General features: G+C 38.2%; 1 protein-coding gene across 3 annotated transcripts in view; it reads right to left on the bottom strand.

The window, feature by feature from the left end:
* Positions 1-27,806, bottom strand: part of AK5 (adenylate kinase 5) — a 155,444-nt gene that overhangs the window by 104,470 nt on the left and 23,168 nt on the right. Inside the window, exon 6 of one of the 3 annotated variants that reach the window (XM_011977952.1) lies at positions 14,924-16,203. The exons of the other annotated variants lie outside the window; for them this stretch is intronic. Within the exon in view, the coding sequence (XP_011833342.1) occupies positions 16,105-16,203 (99 nt within the window). The 3' untranslated portion in view covers positions 14,924-16,104. Of the gene's footprint in view, positions 1-14,923; positions 16,204-27,806 lie in introns of those variants that run through there. 3 annotated transcript variants of the gene reach the window in all.

Below are 27,806 nucleotides of genomic sequence, written 5' to 3'. Positions count from 1 at the left end.
AGGTGAAAATAGGTGTCTGCAGTTGGTCAGAACGACTTTTCACTGTGCTATAATACTGAGCAGAGGTATGGTTTGCCTCTCTTTTATCACCAAGAGGCTGAAGAATATCCATCTTTCTTTCTTTCTGTCTGCTGCTCATCTTTCTTTTTTGAACTTCCTTTTTCTGTGCAGCTATTGAGATCTGCCTGACTTAATTCTCAGAAGACCTCTGTTGGGCAGCTAAGCACTGACAGAGTTTATGATTCTCTGGCTCCAGTTCCTGGCTTCTTCTGCACTAGCATTGTCTGAATCAACATTTTTATAACAATAGCAGGACAACCCTGAGACTGGGGGTGAAATTAGGATTGGAGGAGGCTTTGGTCAGCTTTGGTCCCAGGCTCCAGGCTATCCCCAGCCCAGATAAAAGGAATTCTCCATGTGGTTCAGATAGCATTTTGGGACTCCCCTTGGGTTTGATAACAAAGTTTCACAGCAAAGGAATAGTTTTGTTTCTGAAAAGGTGGTCCTTGCACTAGTTGCCCTTGTTCAGGCATCCTCCAGAAGCCTGCTAGAAACACAAATTCATATGGCCCGGCACAGAGGCACACCCGTAATTCCAGCTACTCAGGAGGATGAGGTGGAATGATCAGTTCAGCTCAGGAGTTTGGGACCATCCTGGGCACCACAGCAATACCCCATTAAAAAAAATGCAAATTTATGAGCTCCATTCTGCTCTACTGAACCAGAATCTCTGGAAACGGGACCCATGAAAGTGTGTTTTAATCTCTTCTTTATATGAAACTTTCTACACAGAAATGACTGGTCAAGACAGGACCTTAGTGAAGTTGTAGGGTATTTAAAAGTAAAATAATAACAACAATAAAAATCCAAAGTGTATCAATATGACTAACCATGAAAATGGAAAAAATAAAGCTTTTTTTTTTTTCACTGAGGGAGAGAACTAGTATATGAAACTTTATTTTGGTAGTTTAGCCATTTTCTGTTGAAAAGCTGCATTCCATCTGTTATTGTTTGAGTATGTCCACCAAAAGTTCACGTGTTGGCAATTTAGTTGCCATTGTATTGGTGTTAAGAGGTGGGGCCTTTGGGAGGCAATTGGGTTAATACCATTACAGTGGGAGTTCAGCCCCCTTTGCTGTCTGTGTTCTCTCATCCACCCTTCTGCCACTGGATGACCCTTGCCAGATGCTGGCGACAGCCTCTTAGGCTTCCCAGCCTCCAGAACCATAAGCCAAATACACTTCTGTTCTTTATAAATTACCCAGTCTGTGGTATTGCTATAACAGCATAAAAGAAACTAAGACACTATCCATTTCCATGATCCTGTGATAATCTCTTAAGCCCCAAATGCATATGGTTTCTACTACTTTCGTAAATAAATTAGTTACTAAGTTACTCTGTCCTTTCAGAAGCCTAATTAGTCATATCTGCTGAACAGAGAATATCATTAATGGTTTCAAAAATATATCGTTAAAATTAGTTTATGAAACGTATTTCTGTGGCTTGATTTTTGTGGCTCAAATCTTCATTTCAATAAAAGTGATTGGGGTATATTAGGCTCTCAAGATATACGAATTTAATAAAGAGGAAACATTGAAGGTTTTTTTTTTTTTTTTTGAGATGGAGTCTTACGCTGTCACCTAGGCTGGTGTGCAATGGTGCAATCTCGGCTCACTGCAACCTCCACATCCTGGGTTCATGCGATTCTCCTGCCTCAGCCGGAGTAGCTGGGATTATAGGCACCCGCCACCACACCCGGCTAATTTTTTGTATTTTTAGTAGAGATAGGGTTTCACTATGTTGGTCAGGCTGGTCTTGAACTCCTGACCTCATGATCTGCCCGCCTCAGCCTCCCAAAGTGCTGCAATTACAGGCGTGAGCCACTGCACCTGGCCTGAAGTTTTAATGAATAGTATATACCAGGTTGACAATAAGGAAATGAATGTAAAGTTACAAAGCTATTTTTTTTCTCTAAAATGTCTTTTCCTCACTGTTATTTTGATTATTCAGGCATCTATTTCATTCATTTACAAATTTATTCAGGTAGTATTTACTAGGATCTTATTATGAGCTAGAAGTGAAGTTCTGGAAAGGTAGACTGAGACTAGATGGGCTGGCATTGTCTTCTATGCTAAGCAGCTGGGGTTTTGTTATATACACATGGGAGTAATATATTTTATTTTGTGCTTTACAGTGCCAATGGCAGTGCAGGCAGCCGACTAGATGGGGAGAGACTAGAGGCAAACAGATCATCTGGAAGAGCTAATGAGCCTGAACTGTCTACAATTATGTGCCCTTTATGAATAGAGGGCAAATAACATATAATGTAAAACATGATCTTTATGACCATAAGTGCTAACACTAGGCAAACAGCACTGCAATAAGACAAAATAACTTTCTGAAATTGGAGGGGAGGGAGAAAAGAAGGCAAATGAGTAAAGTTAAAAAATACATCAGTTGTTTCTACACCTGTAGGGTGAGCTATGTCTGCCTGGTTCATGGTGATCAGTATATGGACTCCTCATTACTAGTGCATGTAATGCATGATTGAATAAACTGCAAACAGCATCTATTAAGAAGTAGTCAAATGATTGGATGATAATGTTGGCTGATGTTGCCAGACTCAGCCAAGAAAAATCACTATAGGGATTTTCTTCAGCATGTTGTTAATGTCATCATTTAGCAAACTTCTTCTTTTTTTTTGAGATAGGACCTTGCTCTGTTGCCCAGGCTGGAATGCAGTGGCTCAGTCATAGTTCACTACAGTCAAACTCTTTGGCTCAAGCGGTTCTCCCATTTCAGCCTCTTGAGTAGCTGGGACTACTGGTGCATGCCACCATGCCCAGCTTATTTATTTACTTATTTATTTGTAGAGATAGGGTCTTGCTGTTTTGCCTAGGCTGGTCTTGAACTCCTGGCCTCAAGTGATCCTGCCACCTTGGCCTCTCAAAGTGCTGGGATTACAGACATGAGGCACTGCACCCTGCCCCGTTTAGCAAACTTCTAAGCCAGCTCTCTCTACCTGCCTCCTTACAAACATTTAACATTTAAATTCATAATACTGACTATAGGAATGATTGCCCATGAGATTCTGTTACTGGTATGTGGACACAATCCTGACTTATACTGACTACTATGTTCATGAATTCATGGAAGCAAAGATTGAGAAGGATCCTTAAAGGTCATGTGGTCCAAATTCCTATTTAATCTGCATAGCAATTAATTTTCAAAAAAATTTGGAGCTAACTAAAAATATATATCTTTAATTTCATTGCATTCATTTAAAAAAGAAGTAACAGTATTATTTCTCCATGATCTACCTACTTTGGACAACTGGATTTTATACTTTGAGACATATTACATCCATTCAAAGGCAGTATTAGAAAAGTGGTTTAGACATTCTTAAAGGAAGAAGCACATTTTCAAATCTTTTAAAAGCATTTCTTGTAGGAAAATAAAACTCCAGAGTATATTAAATGTGAACTGATATTGGGAGAATACAAAAGAGTGAGAAATTATCAGATAGCACCATTAATACTTCATGCACAAACTTACTGAATGGAAAACAGACTAAAAATTTGCCACAAAATGTCATTATTAAAGATTTCCATTTGAAACTTATATTGAAGTACTTAAAAAAAAATTTTGGTGTTATTCCAAAGGCAAACTGGTATCTTTTTTTAGGAATAAGTCACTTTGATTCATGTAGCTGAAAGAAGCTAACACTTCAAAAGAAGATTCACGCTTAATATAGTTCTATTTCACACTTATCCACATTTATTTCTTAGCACTCAAACACAATGACTGTCTCCAAAGAAATTCATAAGGCTATTAAGTTATTAATGGATGGAGGAGTGATGGTATTGCACTCTATTCATTAGGTCTTACCAGACCTCTCTGCTTATCTCAGAGAGTTGTCTCAGAATAACTCTTCTCTTTCATATTGGTAATAAAAAAACACTTTAAACATATCATCAGCCAATATTTGAGGCATTAAGTAACACCCAAAGTCCAGCCATAATTTGATAATATATCTTTAGTGCATCTTGTTCTCAAATTTTTCTTGCACATCCCACATATAAGAAACATTAAGGAAGAATCATTCATTTTTCCACTCCTTCAATCCATAAACATTTATTGTTTAATATGTACCTTTAACTGGTTAAACTAGCTCACTATTCTTCATTCATTTCTTTTTCTTTTTAAACATTTTCTGACAAGTATGGTTCTAAAACCACCTGGAAATGCATTGATAGGTGTCCACTTCAGTTCAACAAACATTTACTAAGCATTTACTATGAGTCAACTATGACACTAGACGAAAGAGATGCAAAATGGGCAAGACATAGTCCCTCTCAACAAGGTTCTCCCAATCCATTGTAGAAGCAGACACATAAAATGTTATTTCAATACAGCGAAATTCTATGGAAGTTTCACTATATTGGAATATAGTTCCAAAATGGAGGCCAGCACAGGGTGTAACAGAGGTAGAGAAGAGGGCCTTGAGGTCTGGAAACTTGTGGTCCATGTGAGCAGCACGTGACCATATGGCATGTCGTCTTTCCCCAGCAACTTTTTAGGACTCTGCTTTTCCCATGAAAGTGTGTAGGGAGAGGAAGAAAAGAAGGAGTTACATCCAAGTCTGTGTCCTGGCAGGCAAAAATGGTTCTGTGAAAAACCCTTATGATATAATCAAATTACCTTTCTATCACTCACTAGGGAGATTTTATTTTAGTACTACCAGATATATAATAGTTGAATTTTGTATTTTAAAAGTAGCGGCCGGGTGTGGTGGCTTACGCCTGTCATCCCAACACTTTGGGAGGCCAAGGCGGGCGGATCACGAGGTCAGGAGTTTGCCTGACCAACATGGTGAAACCCTGTCAAAAAATACAAAATACAAAACAACAACAACAACAACAACAAAATCTACAAAAATTAGCCGGGCATGGTGGTGTGTGCCTGTAATCCTAGCTACTCAGGAGGTTGAGGCAGGAGAACTGCTTGAACCCGGGAAGCGGAGGTTGCAGTGTAGTGAGCTGAGATTGCACCACTGTACACCAGCCTGGATGACAGAACGAGCCTCCGTCTCAAAAAAAAAAGAAAAAAGGAAAAAAAAGGTAGCGCATAATCTGGCATCCAGCTCTGAATTGCTCTGATGTAATAGAGAATTATAAATTCAAGTTTCTTGTTAGAGGATGATGGCCTGGTAGCCACCATCACATCCAGAAGAGGAAGCTAAGCCAAGAGACTACCCAGTGAAATGATGTGCAGAATACACGGAAGCAAGTCTCCTTCAGACAATCAGGAACAGTCTCTGTTCAATAACTTCCCCATCTCGCCCCAATGCCCCTTTAACTACAACCCAACTTCCAGGAGGAGGGTAGAAGTTTTGTTTTTTTCCTATAAAGATCTAATAAATGGCTTGGTAGATTCAGGGTTTCTAGAACATCTGAGATGAGAATTCAAACTTTTTAACTCTGCAGTCTACATCCTGGGGGGTATGGCCCCATTCAGGTGGGTTTATATCTGGGATGAGCAGAGAATCATCATTACTAATTATCACTGCACTTTAGATACGGCTTCAGAATCCTTCTCAGCACACTGAGTTAAGGAGTCATTGCAATTTGAATGTGGTACACAAGATGAAATCTTTTTGCCACCATTGGTTTATACACATGAAAGAGGTGGCTCTATAAGCATACATGAAAATTAGTTTTAGTCTTATTCTATAGCCATGAGTAAGACACACACACACACACGCAAATGGTGGTGAATATTTTTTTTAATATGTTCCACACTTAATTAATTGAATTTTTAAAGCAGTGGTGGACACAAGAGGCATTTTTAACTAAAATCAGAGAAGTTATTTCCTAACATTGTTCATGCCATTTTTTAATTTTCGGCATTTTTAGGAGGCTAATCTTCACCCTACTTTCTCATTAGTAAATGGGTAGATTGCCAATGCTCTACAAGGCAATAGCTATTATAAGAACGGGTCTTTTCAAATTGTGCTGGTGCCTTGAGTTGAACCCAGACTTTTGAGTCTCTGTTGGCTGCAGCAGCAGCAGCTGCTTTCACCCTGGTCTTCTGCTCTAGCAGGGAGCCAGAGCACTGAAACACAATCATTCTCACAGGATATTTTTAGATTATTGATTTGGTGCTTTATTGTTTCCTTATTTTTGGAAATGTATGAGTGATTTCGACAGAAACTAATCTGAGCTGGAAACCCTTTCCAAATATTTCTCTCCTCTATTTCTCTCTCTGTGCATTATATCTGTCTACACACACATGTGTATGTATGCACACACATATACATACATAAACACACACTGACTAAAGAATGATATTTATTAGAATATTTGGTAGTTCAAGTGGAATATATTTGAGTTAATTTCCAAAAGGCTTATTATTAAATTATAATAGAAAGCAAAGAAGCTCAGATATAGAAAGGCCTGCTGGAGATTTTAAACCATTATTCATTCTAATTATTCATTTGCTCACTCATTTCGATCATTCATTCAGTAAATATTGAGTGTTTATGTGTACAAAGATAATATTAAAGAATTCCTAAAAGTTTTCAGACAAGAAGAATCAATGATTGGCTCTAATAATTTGCTCTAATGTTTATGGTACTTTTAAGGAGATTTTTCTCCTATATAAATTCAAAATTGTTTTCTTAAATGCAAATTTATTTACTCAGCAGAAAAGAAACAGACAATATGCTATTTAAAAACTGTTATACATGCATGGGAAACAGTTATAAAGAGATGACTATAAAGAAAAACAGGCTGGGCACAGTGGTTCATGCCTGTAATCCCAGCACTTCGGGAGTCCAAGGTGGGCAGATCCCCTGAGGTCAGGCATTCGAGACCAGCCTGGCCAACATGGCGAAACTGTCTCTACTAAAAACACAAAAAAAATTCACCAGGCGTGGTGGCACATGCCTGTAGTCGCAGCTACTTGGGGAGGCTGAAGCAGGAGAATTGCTTGAACCTGGGAGGCAGAGGTGGCAATGAGCTGAGATCACGCCACTGCAATCCAGCCTGGGCGAAACTCTATCTCGAAAAAAAAATTCTTTTGAAATAAACAGAGCAGAACTTGTAAAACTAAATGCACTCTCTCACACAAAATAGGGCATTTGGAAAATTAAAAATTCACTTTAATATGTTGTCCACTGCTCAGAGCATTTTGGGATCTAACTCCAGAGAGGATCTTTTGAATGCTAAACCCCAGTCCTTTGGGACTAGACTGACCTTTTTTACTGCTCAGGGAGATAGTATAGTTAGGTAGAGAAAGCACTGGGGAAAAGACAGTAAGGTGCGTAATCTAGTTCTCACATTACCTAGATTTGTGAATTACAGCCAGCCATTTAATCTCTCTGGGACTCAGTTTTCTCATTTACAAAATGAGATCAGTAGCTACCAATCTTTTTTAGTTCAAAGACCGTTTTTAAAGTTTTTGTTTTTGTTTTTTAAATCCCAAGAATCTCCACATGGTAAAGCTATCCTTTTGGTATCACTTGATTGAGAAAAGGCTCCTGTTTGCCTAGCTTTGTTTCCCTCTGCAATGACTCAGCAGCCCCCAGAGGGAGGGACCACCCGTCACCTGATGCGGGATAAAGTAGCCTGTAAAATCTGTGCTTGAGTTACTCTTCTATGAATCAATGTACTCATGGAAACCATTAGTTAAACATGAAAGGAAAGAATTTCTTTAGGCTATGACTCACAGAAAAAAAAGAAAAGGAAAAAGAAAAAAAAAGAATTAAGGACTACAAACAGATTAAATGCAATAATCAAGGGCTACTCACCACATTAGTAAATTAGTCACTACTCATTCTTCTAAAGCAAATATAAGCATATCACCCTCTAACCCATCCACATATTTGGACAAATACCCATGACTATGTATTCAAACAACGCTATTTTAAAAATAAAGATGTTATTCTTCTCAGTCAATATTTTAGGAAAAATCATCATGGAAAGTTAAACAATAAGCTAGACATGGCTCACCCTGTTTTTATAGTACATAAAAATGTGCTGCTAATATATAGAAATACAATTGATTAGTACATTGGCCTTGTATTCCATGACCTTGCTAAATTTAACTAACAGTTTTAGTAAACATTTTGTAGATTCCTTAGGATTTTCTTTGTAAACAATCATGTATTTCAACAGTATAGACAGTATTAGTTCTTCCTTTCCTATATTTATGCCTTTTGTTTCTTTTTCTTGTCTCAGAGCAGTATTTAGAACTTCTCAGACCACTATTTAGAACTTTTACTATTTCTATTTAATGTTGTTAAAGCTGTTGTAAAAGCTGACACCCTCACAATTCCCAATATTAGGGGGCAGCACCCAACATTTGACCATTAAGTATGACGTTAGCTATAGGTTTTTGTAAATGCTCCCCATCAGACAAGAATTCCCTTCCAATCCTAATTTGCTGGTTTTTTAATGAACTTACGTTCAATGTTGTCAAATGCTTTTTCTGCTACTATGATCAAAAAGAACATCAAGCTTTTAAAATGTATTGAGACTTTTTTTTTTTTTTGAAAGGGAATCTCGCTCTATCGCTCATGCTGGAGTACAGTGGCAAGACCTCAGCTCACTGCAACCTCTGCCTCTCAGGTTCAATCGATTCTCCTGCCTCAGCTTCCGGAGTAGCTGGGACTCAGGCACGTGCCACTGTGCCCAGCTAATTGTTTTGTATTTTTAGTAGATGGGGTTTCGTCGTGTTGGCCAGGATGCTCTCAAACTCTTGACCTCAGGTGATCCGCCCGCCCTGGCCTCCCAAAGTGCTGGGATTACAGGTATGAGCAACCGCACCCGGCCGAGACTTGTTTAATGGCTTAGTAAATGGCTTATCTTGGTCAATGTACTGTATGCAGTCAAAAACACTGTGCATTATTCAGTTGTTTGATACAGTGTTTTAGACATGTCTATTGTTCTTTAGATTTCTATGTCTGTACTGGTATTTTGCCTAGTTGTTATATTAAATACTGAGAAAAAATTGTTAAAATTTCCAATTATGAATGTGCACTTGTATATTACTTCCTTTATTTCTATCAATTTTTGAGTCATGTATATTGAAACTTTTTATTAGGTATATATACATTTATAAATTGTATGTCTTTCTGATGAACTGATGCATTCACCACTATGAAATATTCCTGTCTCTGGTGAGACTGTCTGAAGTCTACTTTAATGTCAGTAACATCACTCCAGCTTTCTTATGTGTACTGTTTTCATGGCATACCTTTTTTTTTTAGACAGAGTCTTGCTTGTCGACGCCCAGGCTGGAGTGCAATGGCGTGATCTCGGCTCACTGCAACCTCTGCTTCCTAGATTCAAGCAATTCTCCTGCCTCATTCTCCTGAGTAGCTGGTATTACAGGGATGCACCACCATACCTGGCTAATTTTTGTATTTTTAGTAGAGATGGGGTTTCATCATATTGACCAGGCTGGTCCCAAACTCCTGACCTCAGGTGATCCGCCTGCTTTGGCCTCCCAAAGTGCTGAGATTACAGGCATGAGCCACTGCACCTGGCCTGGTATACCTTTTTAATCCTTTACTTTCAACCTGCGTTTTAATTTTTTCAAAAGTGTCTCTTGTAAAAACGAAGTATGCTTATTTCTACCCATATAATGAAAATCTTATTTTAATCTTTCCGTTATGGTAGAAATCCTTCTGATACTGTGTGGCTGAGTCCGCACCCAAATCTCATCTTGAATTGTAGTTCCCATAATCTCCACGTGTCATGGTAGGGACCAGATGGGTGGTAATTGAATCATGGGGGCATTTACCCCCATGCTGTTCTCATGATACTGAGTTCTCATGAGACCTGATGGTTTTCTAAGGGGCTTTCCCCACTTTGCTCAGCACTTCTTCCTGCCGCCCTGTGAAAAAGGTGCCTTTTTTTCCCTTTGTCTTCTGCCATGATTGTAAGTTTCCTGAGGCTTCCCCAGCCATGCAAAACTGTGAGTCAATTAAACCTCTTTTCTTTGTAAATTACCAGTTTTGGATATTTCTGCATAGCAGCATGAGAATGGACTAATACACCTTCTGTAGAATAAATAATTACCCTGTTTATTCATTTTAGAAATTCAGCATCTCTAACATTTTTCTCATAATGTGGGGCACACTTGTACACATAATCATTCTTCAAAGAATGCAATGTGCTTACAGTCAGTGAGACTAAATCAGTAGGATCTGAGAATAGTATCTTGGACTTCCAACATATATGACAGCCAGTTTAATTTGAATTTATATTTTTGGCAATTACTTAAGATATCCAAATTATAACTGTATCTGCATTTTCTCAAGAAACTGGTCTTTTCTATTAAAGAAATTATGGAAATTGCGCCCGGAAATTAAGGAAATAAAATAGTTATGTTTGAGTGAATCTCGGTGCAGAAAATACAAAATGTTACCACTGGGAAGCCTTTTGTCACTCTCATCCTTACGAGGCATTCTAGGGGAATGAAACCAGTGTGTGCTGGCATAAAAGAATGAAGACACAGTCACTGAACAACTGCTGTGGGCAGTGCCTTGCAGAGCCGTGAGAAATACAAAACATAGATGAAAGAGTTTCAGCCCTTAATGAATCTGATTGTGCTATCCATTTTCCCTTTGCCCCTCTAGCTCTACTCTACACCATTCTCTCCCCAATTCTGTGCCCTGATGACTTTTCTGAAATGTATAAATCAGTTCTCTTGATCTCTGGCTTGCAGCTGTTTTTGACCAACGGTAAGCATCAGTAGGAGATCAGAGGAAGGGAGGAAAGGAAAGTCTTGACATTTATTCCCTTGGCTCTCATCCTGTGAAATCATCATGAGCTGGCTACCTCTCTCTACTGAAGGTCAAGGCCCCTATAAGGAACCTTTCTTCATACATTTGTCTTTTTCTGGGTTCTCCTTGAACTTGCAGGCCTAGGGATGGAAACAGAACCCACTTCCAGCAGCCCTGTGGCACTGAATTATCTTTTGTTGTTTCTCCCATGCATATCTTTCCATTGTTTCCTCATGCCCTATGCACACCTTTATTAAACACTCTTCTGTTTAGTCTATTTGAGTATGCCATTGCTTTCCTGCTGGAACCTGACACAGGAATATGAACTAGTAATTAGCAATATAAAGCATTATGTGATAAGGGCCATATAAATATTGTAAATTGTAACACAATTTGCTGAACAAGTGGAGAGTAGACAGAAATCTCCAATGCTTAGGGTCCTAAAGGAAGGTGTCCAAGAGAAGGGGAGACTGGACAAGCAGAAAAAAGAAGACCCATTGAAGAGAGACAAGCAGTGAGGGGGCAAGTGTATTGAAGGCACAGTGGTAAAACAAGCCAGGTCCTGCTTAGATCGGATTGTTCAGATCAGACTGTTTAGGGTAGTGATTCTATGGAGACTCATGCACCGAATGACATTAATACTGGGAACACATCTTACTTGAAATTCCTCACAGTCTAAGGAATTTCTCTTCCAGTCAGAAAGTGTGAAGACTAGTGAAGGTGACATTACTGATGATATGATTTGAATCATGTCCCCACCGAAATCTCATGTCAAATTTTAATTTCCGGTGTTGGAGAAGGGGCCTGGTGAGAGATGACTAGATCATGGGGGCAAAGTTCTCATGAGTGGTTTAGCAGCATCCCCCCGTGCTCCTGCATAATGAGTGAGTTCTCACGAGATCTAGTTGTTTACAGGTGTGTAGCATCTCCCCACCTCTCTTTCTTTCTCCTGCTCCAGCCATGTGAAATGCCATTTTCCCCTTTAAGATTCCACCATGATTGACGCTAAGGAGATGCTACACATCTACAGCCTGTGGAGCCGTGAGCCACTTAAACTTCTTTTCTTTATAAATTACCCAGTCTCAGGTATTTCTTTATAACAGTGTGAGAATGAACTAATACAACTGGGATAACAGTGGATGCGCTCCAATTTCAGTACTTCACTATTATTCGCAACAGACCACTTGTTTCATAACTATGACAACATGCTATGGCTAAGAATCTTTGCCATGTGCCATTATGGACTAAAGTTTGCATATTAATGTGTTTAAGAATAAACTTTACTAAAGGTTGCTGATTTGTAAACTTGCAGATTCTTGGGTTCCACTCACCAGAAACTCTAATTCAGCAATTCTCTCAGGGAGATTGGACAATATGCATTTTTTAACAAGACATGTACTTGATTCTGAATCAAACCATAGAGGGAGAAACATGTTTGTGGACAGTAATTGTCATGAAAGGTTTTCAATCAAAGGGGTGAACTAATGGCAGTGGTCTTTTAGAAAGATTAGTCTGGCCATAGGACACAAGATAGACTGGATGTGGAAAGAATGAGGACAGGGAAGGTAGCCGAGAGAAGACTCTGAAAGTTCAAACAGATGGGACTGAACACCTGGCATGAAAAGATGAGCAAGAAACGAAATTAAGGGAAGGGACACATATGAGCAAAGTGAAAAATGGGCAGGTATTTATTATTAATTGACCTTTATGGTATGGGGGTTTAAAACATGTCAACAAGTTTTTTTTTTTTTTTTTTTTTTACACTCCTATTTTTTAAAAAGTGGATTCTAATTCCCCTCCCCTTGAATATAGGCCAGTCTTAGTGGCTCGTTCTTAACAAATAGAAAGTGATAGAAGTGACAGTTTATGACTTCTCAAGCTAGGTTACAAAAGGTGATAGGGCTTCCTTCTGGCTCTCTCAAGTTAATGCCTTTAGAGCCTTGAGCTGCTATGGAGTCCAGCTACCCTGAGACTTCCATGTGGAGAGATGAGAAGAGATGCCTGAGGAGCCTCAGCTGTTCCACCCCCAACAGTTCAGTCTTCCCAAACCAAGCATGAGGTATACAGATTGAGAAGACTTTGAGATTACTGCAACCCCCAACTACCATTTAAATGCAACCTCAGAAGCGATGTTGAGTTGAAACCAATCAGCTGAGCAGTTCTTGACTTCCTGACCCATAGAAAGCATGTGAAATTTCAAATATTGTTGTTTTAAGCCAGTAAGTTTTTGGGTTGATTTGTTACACAGCAACCGTGCCTTGATATATATGGCAAAGTCGAAGATGACTCTAATTTTATCTTTATACAAAGTTTGGATATTGATTCTCCACTTGGCATAGGACAATTATAAAAATCTCATCAGCCTTTTAACTTTAATGGTCTTTTGTAGCATCACAGCACATTGCAATAAAAATAAATGAATAATCATCTTCTACTAATATATTATCAATTTCAAAACCTAATTATTAAATAATTATAAAGAAGCTTCTAAGTCATTAGTTCCAAGGGAAAGCATCAACATTTTCTTTTAATATTTTCATGAAAGTGCTAATGCTTAGAAAAAAATATTGCATAATTAAAATTAAATCACTCTTGTCTCCCTTAGGAACCACAAATCAAATTATGAGTGTGTCAAATCAATTCACTATGCAAGTAGGATCATAGCCCTCTGAGGGTTAATTTTCTTTTATCTCTAATGTTTTTTAAAAAACCATATTTAGTTGAGAATTTTTCATATATCCACTCTCACTCACTCAAACTCAGAACTTACTCTATTTTAGACTCCTTAAATGGCAATGCTGAGGCTAAATTACAGATCCTAGAGGAAATCACAAATAGAAAAAGAAAAAAAATGAACAGATCGTCATTCTACATGCTTCAGCAGGCCTCACTCTCTTTCATCCCACAGTGCATGACAAATGGAGTTCACAAGAACTGTGCTTGCTCCAGGGCCACAACCTTCCTAAGCACAATTCCTGGAGTCCTTTCTGTCTTACTCAAGAAGCCGGAAGGAATGCAACTGAGTAAGAGTGGCATTTAGGAGGTCGTGGGGGCTTTAAAGTCCCTTCCCATCATGACCACTCCGCTATGATCCAAGTAAAAATGCTTCGTGTCTGCTAGCACCAAGCATCAGTACTTTTATAAACAGCATACTTCACATCTCAGAAAACAAAAGCACCACCATGAACTGCAGCTTTCAACAGGAGTTTGAATTTGTGTTAAAGAAACTACTCCTTCAGTCATTCCCTACATGATCTCTGAGAGTTTGGTATCAGACATATTCAATTCCCTAGCCCGGGATTCCTTAAGTAGGGTGCACACATCCAGGAGGATGGCTCGAGATGATAAATTGCGGTGCAAAAAGAAATATTAGATCTTCTGTTCAAATTGACTTTTTAAATTTAACAAGCAGAATAAATTAAGCTTCACCAATCTTTGGCATATAGACTGACATTGTGGCACCCACTGTACCAAACAGTCACCTGTCGGTGACATAGGATCTATATACTTTGTGAGGCATTTTTTTGTGACAAAACATTTTTTTTTGTGACAACACAAAATCACTATCCAGTCAGTTTAGTTTTAATCAAACCTTTGAATCCTGTCTCATAAAGTTTTTAATCAAATCTTTGAGTCCTGTCTCATAAAGTTTTAATCAAGTTTCTTCAAAGTAGTTTCATTTTAAATCACATTGTGCTTAAAATGTTAGTGAGATAAAATAGTTTTTATACTAAAATAAAATATAAATTGCTAAAGTTATTGGTTATTTCACCTTCATCTCTCCTTCTTAAATATTCTTTGTGTATGGTTTATAATTCACATTCTAATGTATACTAAGGGCTCAAATAACTTACTGGTAGTATGCATGATCAAAAAAGTATGGAGAATAATATCCAATGTATTAAGTGAAAAAAACAAAAATATGAGAGCAAGAATCTATACATATGCTTCCTTGTATAAAATATCTCTGGAAGGATAAGGTGTCTGCTTTCTAGGAAGGTACCTGAGGACAAGAATAAGAGAGAGTTTCCAGTGTATGTAATTTTATATCCTTAAATAAATATTCAGCTACCTAAACGTGTTGTCTATTTGAAATTAAAGTTTAAAAAACATGAGAGACCATATGTTAAACATTGTATGTATTTATACTCTATTATGTATGATTATATGTACATGTATTTTACCATAAGGATACATTATTCATTCATCTTTGTGTTTCCAGAACAAAGTACAATAGCCCAGAACATGATAGCATCTCAATAAATATCTGTTGTTAAATGAAACTACTTGGAAGGATTATGTGAAAAGCTCTCATCTTCTCCTGAGATACCGGTGTCATTTCATAATCTGGAATACTATGGACCTTACAGGTGTTCTCCTCTCTCCCATTCACTTTATTCTCCTGCTAGAATTAAATAGTACCTTTACAAATTTATAGCTAGATTGAAGAAATAAGTTCTAGTGTTCTATACCACTGTAGGATGACAACACTTAACAATAAATATATAGTTTCAAATAGCTAGAAGGAGGATGGAGGATATTGAATATTCCCAACATACAGAAATGATCAATGTTTGAGATGATGGATATGTCAATCACCCTGATCTGATCACTATACACTATATCTATTGAAACATCATTCTGTACTCCATAAATATATATGATTATTGTGTATCAATTTCAAAAATGAAATTGCTACATTAAAAAGTACAAAAAACAATATCTTTAAATGTATTGTGTTTATATCATCTGTATTTCTTGGTCCATTCTCCTAGTCTTTTCTTTATTTTTATTTTTTTGGTTGTCATTTGTTTGATTCATTTAGTATGAGTTGATTTTAGGTTATAAAAGCCCAACAATTATAGCTAGAGAATATTCCGGCATATTAATCTATGTTTCTAAAAAAGTAGGTGGTAGTTAAGACTGAAGCCTCAGGACCTGCTTAGACAGCCTGGTTCAAATACCACCTCTGCCTCTTGATACGTGCGACTTGGAGCAGATTCCCCAGCCTCCTTGAAAACGTAGCCTCCATCTCCTTACATGTAAAATTAGAGCAACTCTTCTATTTATACCATAAGATTTTTTTTGAGGATCAACATCAATTATTAACATATATGGGTTCAGAACAATGGCACATAGTAAATTCTCAATGTATGTTCAATATTGTCATTACTATGACTATAATTATTTTGTTATTTCTCCCCCCTTCCCCTTTGTCCATCAAACAAATAGTTAGCTCTGCACTTCATTGCCTCACGGAAGATATGTGGCAGGCAAAGGCAAAGACTTCTGCTTTCTTACAGGCTGTGTCTTTAGGGAGAATCTTGATGGACTGGACATGCCCTGTAGGGAGCAGCGTAAGGGAGAGGATCTGACTGCATAGGCATCTTTGTCTGAGGGCACAGGCTGTACTGAAAAAGAAGTAAAATAAGTAACAGGATCCTAAGAATCAGGGCAGCAGCTGCCCACAGGGTACGGAGAGCAAACCCACAGACTCAGTTCTGCCAGCAGAGGGCCATAGCTGAGACAGGGGAGGACAGGGTGTGCTGTAGAGTATGGACTCCATTGCCTTATAAGGACCAGGTTGGTGATGGAAAGGAGAGAGAGGGCCGGGCTAGGGGACTGGGTTGGTGATGGAAAAGAGAGAGAGAGGGCCGGGCTGGGGAGGAAGAGGAGCTGCTGTGAACTGGGGAGCACCTACCTCGCCTAACAACAGACACTACTCACAGGTAGGAATGTAGACTCAAAGCTGCCAAGTCTCCAAAATTTTCAAGAAAAGCAAAAGTCTGCTTTTGAATTGGTAAGCTCCCAATTTTAAAATTTGGTGTACACCTAAACAATTGTCTGCAGCCCACATTCAGCCTCAGGGCGACCTGTTTGTGACCTCCAGGTTAGAGAAAGCTAGTGGTCTAGAGTCTGTATGCCCTGCAAGATTGGAAACCTAGCTCTGTTCTTGCCTGCTGGTGGCTTTAAGCAAGTTATCACCTGAGCCTTGGTTTCCTTACCTGTAAAGTGGAATAATGACAGCTAATGATGGGGAGGAAAGTGATAACATGGTAAAAATCAGGAATAAAATGTATACATTCAAATATAAATACTGTTGTAGAAACAATATACTTTGCCTTTCCCAAAAACAGAATAAAAAATATAGAAATGGTGGAAAAACCAGGTCAGTTTAACATCAATCAGTGTCTATAAATACAATAGAAAGAAGTCTGGATCTTTGCAACATTTGGGGTCACAGAAATAATTTTTTTGGTACACACTTGGAAGAGAACTAGCCAGCATCATTACGAAGGAAGGTCTGCATAGGTTCTTAAAAGGCAGCTGGGGACACCAAACCACTCCTGAAAAGTAAATCACATAGAAGTGAATATACAAGCCTAATTAGGACAGGGAAGAAGGCAGCACTGTGGGATCAATCCCTCAGAGGGAGAAGTTGGAAGAGAAACTGGATGGAAAGAAAAGACAGTACGTGTAGTCGAGGGACTTTGGGCTATATTAAATATGTAAAACCAAGATGTGTATCTGAGAACACCTCAGCTCCGTGGTTGTCTGTGCTGATTGCATTCGTGGTGATGTGAATGAATCAGATTGCTCAAGGGATTTTTTTTTTTTTTTTTTTGATAGAGTCTTACTCTGTCACCCGGGCTAGAGTGCGGTGATGCAATCTTGCCTCACTGCAACCTCTGCCTCCTTGGTGCGAGTGATTCTCCCGCCTCAGCCTCTCAAGTAGCTGGGATTACAGGCATGTGCCACCATGCCTGGCTAATTTTTGTATTTTTAGTAGAGACAGGGTTTTGCCATATTGGCCAGGCTGGTCTTGAACTCCTGACCTCAAGTCATCGCTTGCCTTGGTCTACCAAAGTGTTGGCGTAACAGGCATGCACCACCATGCCCAGCCCTAGATTGCTTTAGGAACCAATTCTTAGAAGGCAGAGTTGATAGAAGACTACGGTGAAGGGCACAGCGACTATACAACTCAACCCATATCCACGTACCTAGAAGGGGTGAGGCCACCCAATGCTGGGTTAGAGAGGGGATTGTCAACAACTTCCACATAGGATTAATGTGAATTATAATCACGCATTTAAACCACAGCATGTATTTAAACCACAGCACGTATTTAAACCACAGCTATGTGCCTGGCACTTGGCACATACTTCCTAAATATTACTTCTCCTACCACGGACTTATTTTGGAACTCTGGATTATCATCCTTCTGGCTGCAAATAATGAATTATTATTTCTTTTCTGCTTCAGGAGCAGTAGGCGAGGAAGGGATGAGGGAGATGGGATGTGCTCATTAGTGGGCTTCTAAATGCTTCTTGCCCAGCGGTGTGAATGTTCCAGGACTCCAGCTGACAGATCACTACAGTGGTAGAAAACCTTCTTCAAACCTTCTTAGTGGTAGAAAACCTTCTTCAAAGTCTTACATGGAACCTCAGAACAGAACAAAATCAGAACTGTTCTGGGCAGCCTTTAACACCTCAAGGTGGCCTCTAAGGGTTTCATCAACCAATTTGAAAAACAGTCCCTAGAAGGAACCTGGTCCTCTGCCTTCAAAGCCACTGACAATGAGTAATGGATTCAATATCAGGGGGGAAAAGCTCTGACACAAAGGGAAGAGTTGGCTCTTCTCCTTATAAATCTATGGAGTGTTTATCTTTAATATGGTCTAATGACAATAACGACTTCCTTTTGTTGAGTGTTTACTATAAGCCCCAAACTGTGCTAGAACTATAGATATTTTATATCATTTAATCTTCACAATAATCCTGTGAGACATTATTGTTCTCATTCTTCAAAGGAAAACACCGAGGCTTCAAGAGGGTCCATAAATTGGCCAGTAGTATGCACTGAATGAGAGTCAAACTTACTATACTTCGCTGATGCTGTAATCAACTCTATTGATTTATATGAGGATCTGAGAAATAAGAATCTCAGAAATTGAACTCAAGATCACTTTTTATGCAGCCACTTGAATCTTTCCTTTGTCTGAATACCCATGACACAAATATTTATTTGCCACTTCAAATACATTTAATAGAATTCAGTGTAGTAAAGGAATGTGCTGAGTTAGCAGGCAGGTGTGAGGGTCCTGGAGGTGGCAGTGGTAAGAAGAGAAGAAGAAAAGAAGGAAGTTTACAACATGAATGAGTCAGTTCTGCCGTAAAGAGAACAGAAGAGAAGTCTGTCTGGGGAGACAAACAGAAATACCCACAAAAACAAACAATAATTTTATAAAGATGGAGCGTTAAGAATTGGTTAGAAAAGAATAGCTCATTCATAATAGTAGCAAACCTATAAACAATTATACTTAGGAACAAAACTAACAAAACCGTATAAGATATTTATATGAAAAACTATAAAACCTTATTTAATGAAGAACATAAAACTAGAATAACCAGAGTGATATGACAATGTTCATGGATGGGAATATGTGAGTCCTCTTGAAAATTAATCTATATACATAATATAATCTATATTGAAATTCAAATCAAAATCTCAGCAGTTTTTTATGAATCCGACAAACTGATACTAAAATTTATAAAGAAGAATAAATGTATAGGCATACCTAGCTTAAAAAAGAACAGAAGGGGTGGGATTGTTCTTTGGATATCAGGATATAATTTAGATTTCTTCAACTAAAACCATGATATTGGTGCAGAAATATATAAACAGACAAAAGAACTGAATAGAGAAACCATAAACAGACCAGTATCTATACAGGAATAAGTCATTTCAGTGAAGGAAAAGATGCGCAAGTCAACAAACGTTCTTTGGACCACTGAATACATTTTTCATTTCAATTCAAAACATACAATAAAGTTATATTGCTACCTCACACTATACAAAAGAATTAGTGTACACAGAATAAATACCTGAACCTTTAAAACAAAACTAAAAATAACTAGAAAACTACAGAAGATTTTTATGAGACTATGGGGAACACTTTCTTAAGATCCAAATGCAAAAGCCAAAGGGAAAATAATGAAAAATACACCAATTCCAATTTAAAATTTCTGTATGACAAAACATATCTTGAATATGACTGAGAAAAAAATAAATGGAAGAAAATATTATAAGATATGTAGCAAAGAATTAGTATCTAGAACATCCAAATCGATTTTAAAAACTCCATCTAACAAGAAAAGAGTGGGGGCAGGGTTATGTTTGAGCAATTCTCACAAAATGAAATACAGGTGGCCAAAAAACACATTTGTAAATGTTTCAGTTCACTAGTAATTTGATGAATGCAAATTAAAATAGCAACACAGAAACATTTCTAATCCATCAGTAACCTAAAATAAAAAGGTAAGTACTGGTGATAAAACAAATTTTAAAGCAACATGAATGTTCACTAATAAAATACAATGTATTTATAGAATGTAACACGAAATTGTTATAAGGATGAGCTAGGTCTATATGTATTAACACAGATAAGCTCAAAAACAGAATGCACAGTGAAAAAGGCAAGTTATAGAATTATATAAATAGCACTGAGGAAAGAGCAGGAGCAGATCACTGTGAAAAATAGGAAGTGGTACAGCATATCTAATGTGTAGATAGGTACATAAAATTGGAAAATTAGTTGGGACCAGAGGGTTGAATATATTATTAATCACGATCAATTTGAGTGTTTGTGTGTGTTTATAGATTTGGTATAGACTTCCCTCCTTCATTTTCTTTCTTTTTTTCAATTTTTATTTTTATTTTAAGTTCCAGGACACACGTGCAGGATGTGCAGGTTTGTTACATAGTAGTTTGCACACATATCAACCCATCACTTAGGTATTAAACCCTGCATGCATTAGCTAATTTTCCTAATGCTCTCCCACGCCCGACCCCACCACCCTGCAGGCCCCAGTGTGTGTTGGTCTTCTTTCTGTGTCCATGTGTTCTCATTGATCTGCTCCCATGTATAAGTGAGAACATGTGGTGTTTGGTTGTCTTAATTTTTTTTTTTTTTTAAGACAGTGTCTCACTCTGTCACCAAGGCTGGAGTGAAGCGGCACCATCTCGGCTCACTACAGCCTCAGTCTCCCAGGCTCAAGTCATTTTCCCACCTCAGCCTTCCAAGTAGCTGGGACTATGGCACATGTCATCACACCCAGCTACTTTTTGTATTTTTTATAGAGATGGAGTTTTGCCATGTTGCCCAGGCTGGTCTTGAACTCCATTTTCAATAATAACGTCATGGAGCTGTTATTGGTTTCAGCTTTACTATTTGGTTAATAAATCCTCCCCATGGAAATCCATCTTTTCTCCCCACTCCCATTCTATGAATATGAAATTCTATAACCTTTTAAAAACACATTGCTTAGGTTTTCACTGTGGACTCTGGGCTATCTAGTGAAATCTTGGCTAGCAGTATGTTTAGTTGGCAGTGAAAAGATCTTAGACTTTCCCATGCTTGCCTATCTTGATTCCTTTCCCCTCACTAACCTTTAAACAATCAAGCCAAAAGGTGAGAAGATTTTATTTATTTATTTATTTATTTATTTATTTATTTATTTTTGAGATGGAGTCTCGCTCTCGTCCAGGTTGGAGTGTAGTGGCACTGTCTCGGCTCACTGCAAGTTCCGCCTCCCAAGTTCACGAAGAAGCTACTATACAAAGCCAAGAAGTACAGCCAGGTGGCTACTATGGTAGATAAGTACAGTCTTATGTCCTCCTTTTCTTTTAAAATGACAGGCCTGGGGACTGGGAGAGTCCAGCTTTTGGGCTGAGAAGTAAGGAAAAACGGCGCTATGCACAGCAAGCAGCTTGTGGTAGACTCCTAGTTGTCTATGGAAACCTGTTTTCCTTTCTTCCATGATAACAGCTCTGTAGAGACCCATGACTGACCACTTGATCACATTTCCCACCTCCTTTATAGTCGAGATAAAGCCATGTCACTTAAGTTCTCATCAATGGAGTGTGAGAAATGATGTGCCTGGGACTTAAGAAATTGAGCATACACCTGAGGCGGAGCAAGATATCAGAACAGACAGCTCCACCATCGTCCCTCTTGTAAAGACACCAAGTTGATGACTACGTACACAGAAAAAACACCTTCATGAGAACCAAAAACCAGATGAGCACTAACAGTACCTGGTTTTAACTTCATATTGCTGAAAGAAGTACTGACAAGATAGAAAAAACAGTCCTGAATTGTAGATGCCACCCCTCCTCACCCCTAGAAGTGGTGGTGTAGTTCTGAGAGCCTCTCTGGGCACTGGGGGAGGGAGAACACAGCAATTGTGAGGCACTGAAGTCACAGATGTTCTCTTAGAGCAGAGAGGAAAACCAGACCAAACTCAGCTAATGTCTGCCCACAGAGGGGCATTTAAACCAGTCCTAATCAGAGGGAATCACCAATCCCAGCAGTTGGAACTTGAATTTCCACAAACCTCACTACCCACTGAGGGCCAAAGTGCTCTTAATCTCTAAGTGAACTTGAAAGGCAATCTAGGCCATAAGGACTGCAACTTATAGGGAAGTCATAGGGTTGAACTAGGCCCAGAGACAGTGGTCGGGTGGGGCGGGGCAGGGGGGGATGTGACATAGTGAGACACCAGCTGGGGCAGCCAAGGGAGTGCTGGCATCACTCTTCCTCTGATCCCAGACTGCACAGCTCACAGCTCCAAAAGTTGACCTCTTCCTTCTGCTTAAGGAGAGGAGAGGAGAGGGAAGAGTGAGGAGGACTTTGTCTTGCATCTTGGATACCAGCTCAGCCACAGCAGGATAGGGTGCTGGTCAGAGTCATGAGGCCATTCCATGCCCTACCTCCCAGATGACCTTTCTAGACACACCGTAGGCCAGAAAGAAATCCACTGCCTTGACAGAAAGAACCCATTCCTGACAGCATTCATCACCTGCTAGCTGAAGAGTCCCTAGGCCCTGAATAACCAGCAGAATACCTAGGTTCTAGATCAAGGGCCTTGGTGAGCCTCTGAGACTTGCTGGCTTCAGGCACCAACACTGCTACAGGGGATAGAGAACCAGGTGGGCTCTTGGGGTCCCCAATTACAGGACTTTACTCTTGGATGGCATTTTTGGACCTGCTCTGGGCCATAGGAAAGCCCACTACTCTGAAGGGTGAGTCCCAGGCCAGGCAGCATTCACACAAGCTGACTTAAGAGATATTGGGCCTTAAGGAAACCCACTGGTGATAGTCTGGCAGTACTCCTCATGGCCAGGGGTAATGATGGGTATGGGGTGAGTCTTCTCTGCCTTTGGGAAGAGGAGGGGAGAGTGAGAAGGACTGTGTCTTGCGTTTGACTGCCAGCTCAGCTGAAATACAACAGAATACCAGGTAGACTTCTAAGGTTTTTGAGTGTGGTCCCAGACTCGTGGATGGCACTTCTGGACCCACTCACCACCCTGAAAAGAAGGACACAGACCAGGCTGGCTTTGCCACTTGCTGATTGTAAAGCCTAAGGACCTTGAGTGAACACAGGCAGTAGCCAGGGAGTGGTTACAGTTGGTGAGACTCAGCACTCTGTTGGCTTCAGGTCTGTCTCAGAGTAGTTATAGTGGTAGTGGCCAGAGGGGTGCTTGTGGCACCCCACCCCCAGCATTAGGTGGCTCTGTATGTGTCAGAGAAAGTAAGGGAAGAGAACAAGAATCTCTGTCTGGTAATCAAGAGAATTCTGCCAGATCTTATCCAAGACCATCAAGGCAGGGCCTCCATGAGTCTGCAAGAACCACAGCATTACTGGGCTTGGGGTGCCCCCTAAAGCAGAAACAGCTTAGATCATAACACCCAAGACTTTTCAAATATCTGGAAAGCCTCCCCAAGAAAGACAGTCACAAATAAGCCCAGGCAGTGAAGACTACAATAACTGACTCTTCAATGCCCAGACACCAAAGAACATCTACTGGCATAGACACCATCCAGGAAAACGTGACCTCACCAAATGAACTAAATAAGGCACCAGGGACTAATCCTGGAGAAACAGAGATATGTGCCCTTTCAGATAGAGAATTCAAAACAGCTGTGTTGAGGAAACTTCAAGAAATTCAAGATAACACAGAGAAGGAATTCAGAATTCTACCAGATAAATTTAACAAAGAGATTGAAGAATCAAGCAGAAACTTTGGGGCTGAAAAATGCATCACAGTCCTTTAATAACAGAATTGGTTAAGCAAGCAAAAGAAAAAATTAGTGAGCATGCAGAGAGGCTATTTGAAAATACACAGTCAGAGGAGACAAAAGAAAAAAAGAATAAAAACAATGAAACATACCTACAGGATCTAGAAAATAGCCTCAAAAGGGCAAATGTAAGTTATTGGCCTTAGAGAGGAGGTAAAGAAAGAGATGGGGTAGAAAGTTTATTCAAAGGGATAATAACAGAGAACTCCTAAGATATCAATATCCAAATACAAGAAGTTCTAGAACACCAAGCAGATTTAACCCAAAGAAGACTACCTCAAGGCATTTAATAATCAAACTCCCAAAGGTCAAGGATAAAGAAAGGATCCTAAAAGCAGCAAGAAAAAAGAAACAAATAACACCATGGAGCTCCAACATGTCTGACAGCAGACATTTCAGTGGAAACTTTACCAGCCAGGAGAGAGTGGTATGATATATTTAAAATGTTGAAGGAGAAGAACTTTTACCCTAGAATAGTATATCTCATGAAAATATCCTTCAAACATAAAGGATAAATAAAGACTTTCCCAGACAAACAAAAGCTGAGGAATTTCATCAATACCAAGCTTGTCCTATAAGAAATGCTAACAGGAATACTTCAGTCAGAAAGAAAAGGACATTATTGAGCAATAAATAATCACCTGAAGGTGCAAAACTAACTGGTAATAGTAAGTACACAGAAAAACACAGAATATTATAACACTGCACGTGTGGTATGTAAACTACTCTTATCCTAACTAGAAAGACTAAATCACAAATCATCAAAAATAATGACAACACCTTTTCATGACATAGTACAATAAGATATAAGCAGAAACAACAAAAAGTTTAAAAGTTTAAAATGAAGGTAAGGTGAGTTTGTATTTGCTTTCTTTTTGCTTGTTTGATTATGCAAATAGTATTAGGTTAAAATACTGATTATAAGATAGTATTTGCAAGTCTCATGGTAACCCCAAATCAAAAAACATACAATGGATACACACACACACAAAAAGGAGGAACCTAAATGATATCACCAGAGAAAATAATCTTCACTAAAGGAAGACAGGAATGCAAGAAAGAAGGAAGAGAAGACCACAAGAAAACCAGAAAACAAATAACAAAATGGCAGGAGTAAGTCCTTACTTATCAATAATAATGTTGAATGTAAATGGACTAAACTCTCCAATTGAAAGACATAGACTGGCTGAACAGATGAAAAAAACAAGACCCATTGATACATTGCCTACAAGAAACCCACTTCACTTATAATGACACACATATACTGAAAATAAAAAGATGGAAAAAGATATTCCATGTGAATGGAAACCAAAAAAGAGAAGTTGCTACACTTGTATCAAACAAAATAGATTTTAAGACAAAAGCTATAATAAGAGACAAAAAAAGTCACTATATAATGATAAAGGGGTCAATTCAGCAAGAGAATATACAATTTTAAATACATACGCACCCAACATGGGAGCACCCAGATAGATAAAGGAAATATTAGAACTAAAGAGAGAGATAGGCCACAATACAATAATATTTGGAGACTTCAACACCTCACTTTCAGCATTGGACAGATCTTCCAGACAGAAAATCAACAAAGAAACTTCATACTTAATCTGCACCTATGGACCAAATGTATCTAATAGATATTTACAGAGCATTTCATCCAAGAGGTGCAGAACACATTCTTTTCCTCAGCACATGGATCATTCTCAAGGACAGAGAATATTTTAGGTCACAAAATAAGTCTTAAAGCATTAAAAAAATTAAAATAATATCAAGCATCTTCTCTGACCAAAATGGAATAAAAACAGAAATTAATAATAAGAGGAATTCTGGAAAAAATACAAATACATGTGATATATTATATAATTATACAAATATAATTTCTTGATTGACCAATTGGTCAATCAAGAAATTAAGAAGGAAACTGAAAAAAATTTTGAAACACATGATAATGGAAACAAAAATACCAAAATCTATGGAATACAGCAAAAGCAGTATTAAGAAGGAAATTTATAGCTATAAGTGCCTACATTATAAAACAGGAAAGATTTCAAATAAATAATCTAAACATGCATCCTGAATTTAAAAAAGCAAAAGCAAATCAAACAAAAAAATTAGTAGAAGAAAAGAAATAAAGATCAGAGCAGAAACTGAAATGAAAAAACAATAAAAGGTTAAGGAAACAAAAATTTGTTTTTTTGAAAAGTAAAATGAAATTGACAAAGAAAATATTGGCAGCTTTTAGCCAGACTAGGAAAAAAAAATAGAGAAGATCCAAATAAATAAAATTGGAAATGAAAATGAAGACATTACAACTAATACTGCAGAAATTCAAGGATCATTAGTGCCTAATATGAGCAGCTGTATGCCAATAAATTGGGAAATCTAGAAGAAATGAACAAATTCCAAGATGCATGCCACTTATCAAGAAGAAATCCAAAACCTGAACAGACCAATAACAAGTAAAAAGATCAAAGATAAAAAATCTCCCAGTTAAGAAAAAGCCTGGGACCAGATGGCTTCACTGTTGAATTCTACCAAACATTTAAAGAAGAACTGCTACCAATCATATTCAAACCATCCCAAAAAATAGAGGAGGAGGAAATAATTCCAAAGTCATTTTATGAAGCTAGTATTACCCTGATACCAAAACCAGAGAAAGACATATCAAAAAAGAAAAAACCAAGAGCCAATGTCTCTGATGAATATTGATGCAAAAATCCTCAAAAAAACAACAACAACAACAAAAAAAACTAGCAAATTGAATTCAATGATACAGTAGAAAGATCATTCATCATAACCAAGTAAGATTTATTTCTGGGATGCAAAGATGGTTCAACATACATAAATCAATCAATATGTACATTATATCAATAGAATGATGGGTAAAAATCACACGATCATTTCAATTGATGCTGAAAAAGTATTTGATAAAATTCAACATCCCTTCATGATAAAAATGCTCAAAAAACTGGAGACAGAAGGAAGATTCCTCAACATAACAAAAGCCATATATGACAGACCCACAGCTAGTATCATACTGAATGGGGAAAAGCTGAAGCCTTTCCTCTAAGATTGGGAACATGACAAGGATGCCTATTGTCACCACCATTATTCAGCATAGTACTAGAAGTTCTAGCTAGAGCAATCAAACATGAAAAATATATAAATGGCATCCAAATTGAACAGGAAGAAGCCAAATTACCCTTGTTTGCAGATGATATAATCTTATATTTGAAAAAACCTAAAGACTCCAGAAGAAAACTATTAGAACTGATAAACAAATTCAATTAAGTTGCAGGATACAAAACCAACATAGAAAAATCAGTAGCATTTCTATATGCCAATGGTGAACAATGTGAAAAAGAAATAAAAAAGTAATCCCATTTACAACAGCTACACATAAAATTAAATACCTAGGAATTAACCAAATAATCTCTGTAATGAAAACTATAAAACACTGATGAAACTGAAAACACCAAAAAATGAAAAAAAATCCATTTTCATGGACTGGAAGAAATAATATTGTTAAAATATCCATACTACCCAAAGCAATCTACAGATTCAATCTAATCCCGTCAAAATACCAATGACATTCTTCACAGAAATAGAAAAAAAACAATTCTAAAATGTATATAGAACCACAAAAGACCCTGAATAGCCAAAGCTATCCTGAGCAAAAAGAACAACATTGCAAGAATCACATTACCTGACTTCAAATTATACTACAGAGCTGTAGTAACCAAAACAGCATGGTACTGCATGAAAACAGGGAAAAGACAGTCTCTTTCTGCCTTAACAAATGGTTCTGGGAAAACTGGATGTCCATATGCAGAAAAATAAAACTAGACCCTTATCTTTCACCATATACAAAAATAA

This window comes from Mandrillus leucophaeus, unplaced genomic scaffold, assembly GCF_000951045.1.
Source record: "Mandrillus leucophaeus isolate KB7577 unplaced genomic scaffold, Mleu.le_1.0 Scaffold103, whole genome shotgun sequence".
Taxonomy (NCBI): domain Eukaryota; kingdom Metazoa; phylum Chordata; class Mammalia; order Primates; family Cercopithecidae; genus Mandrillus; species Mandrillus leucophaeus.
This window is presented reverse-complemented; position numbering and strand designations above follow the sequence as displayed.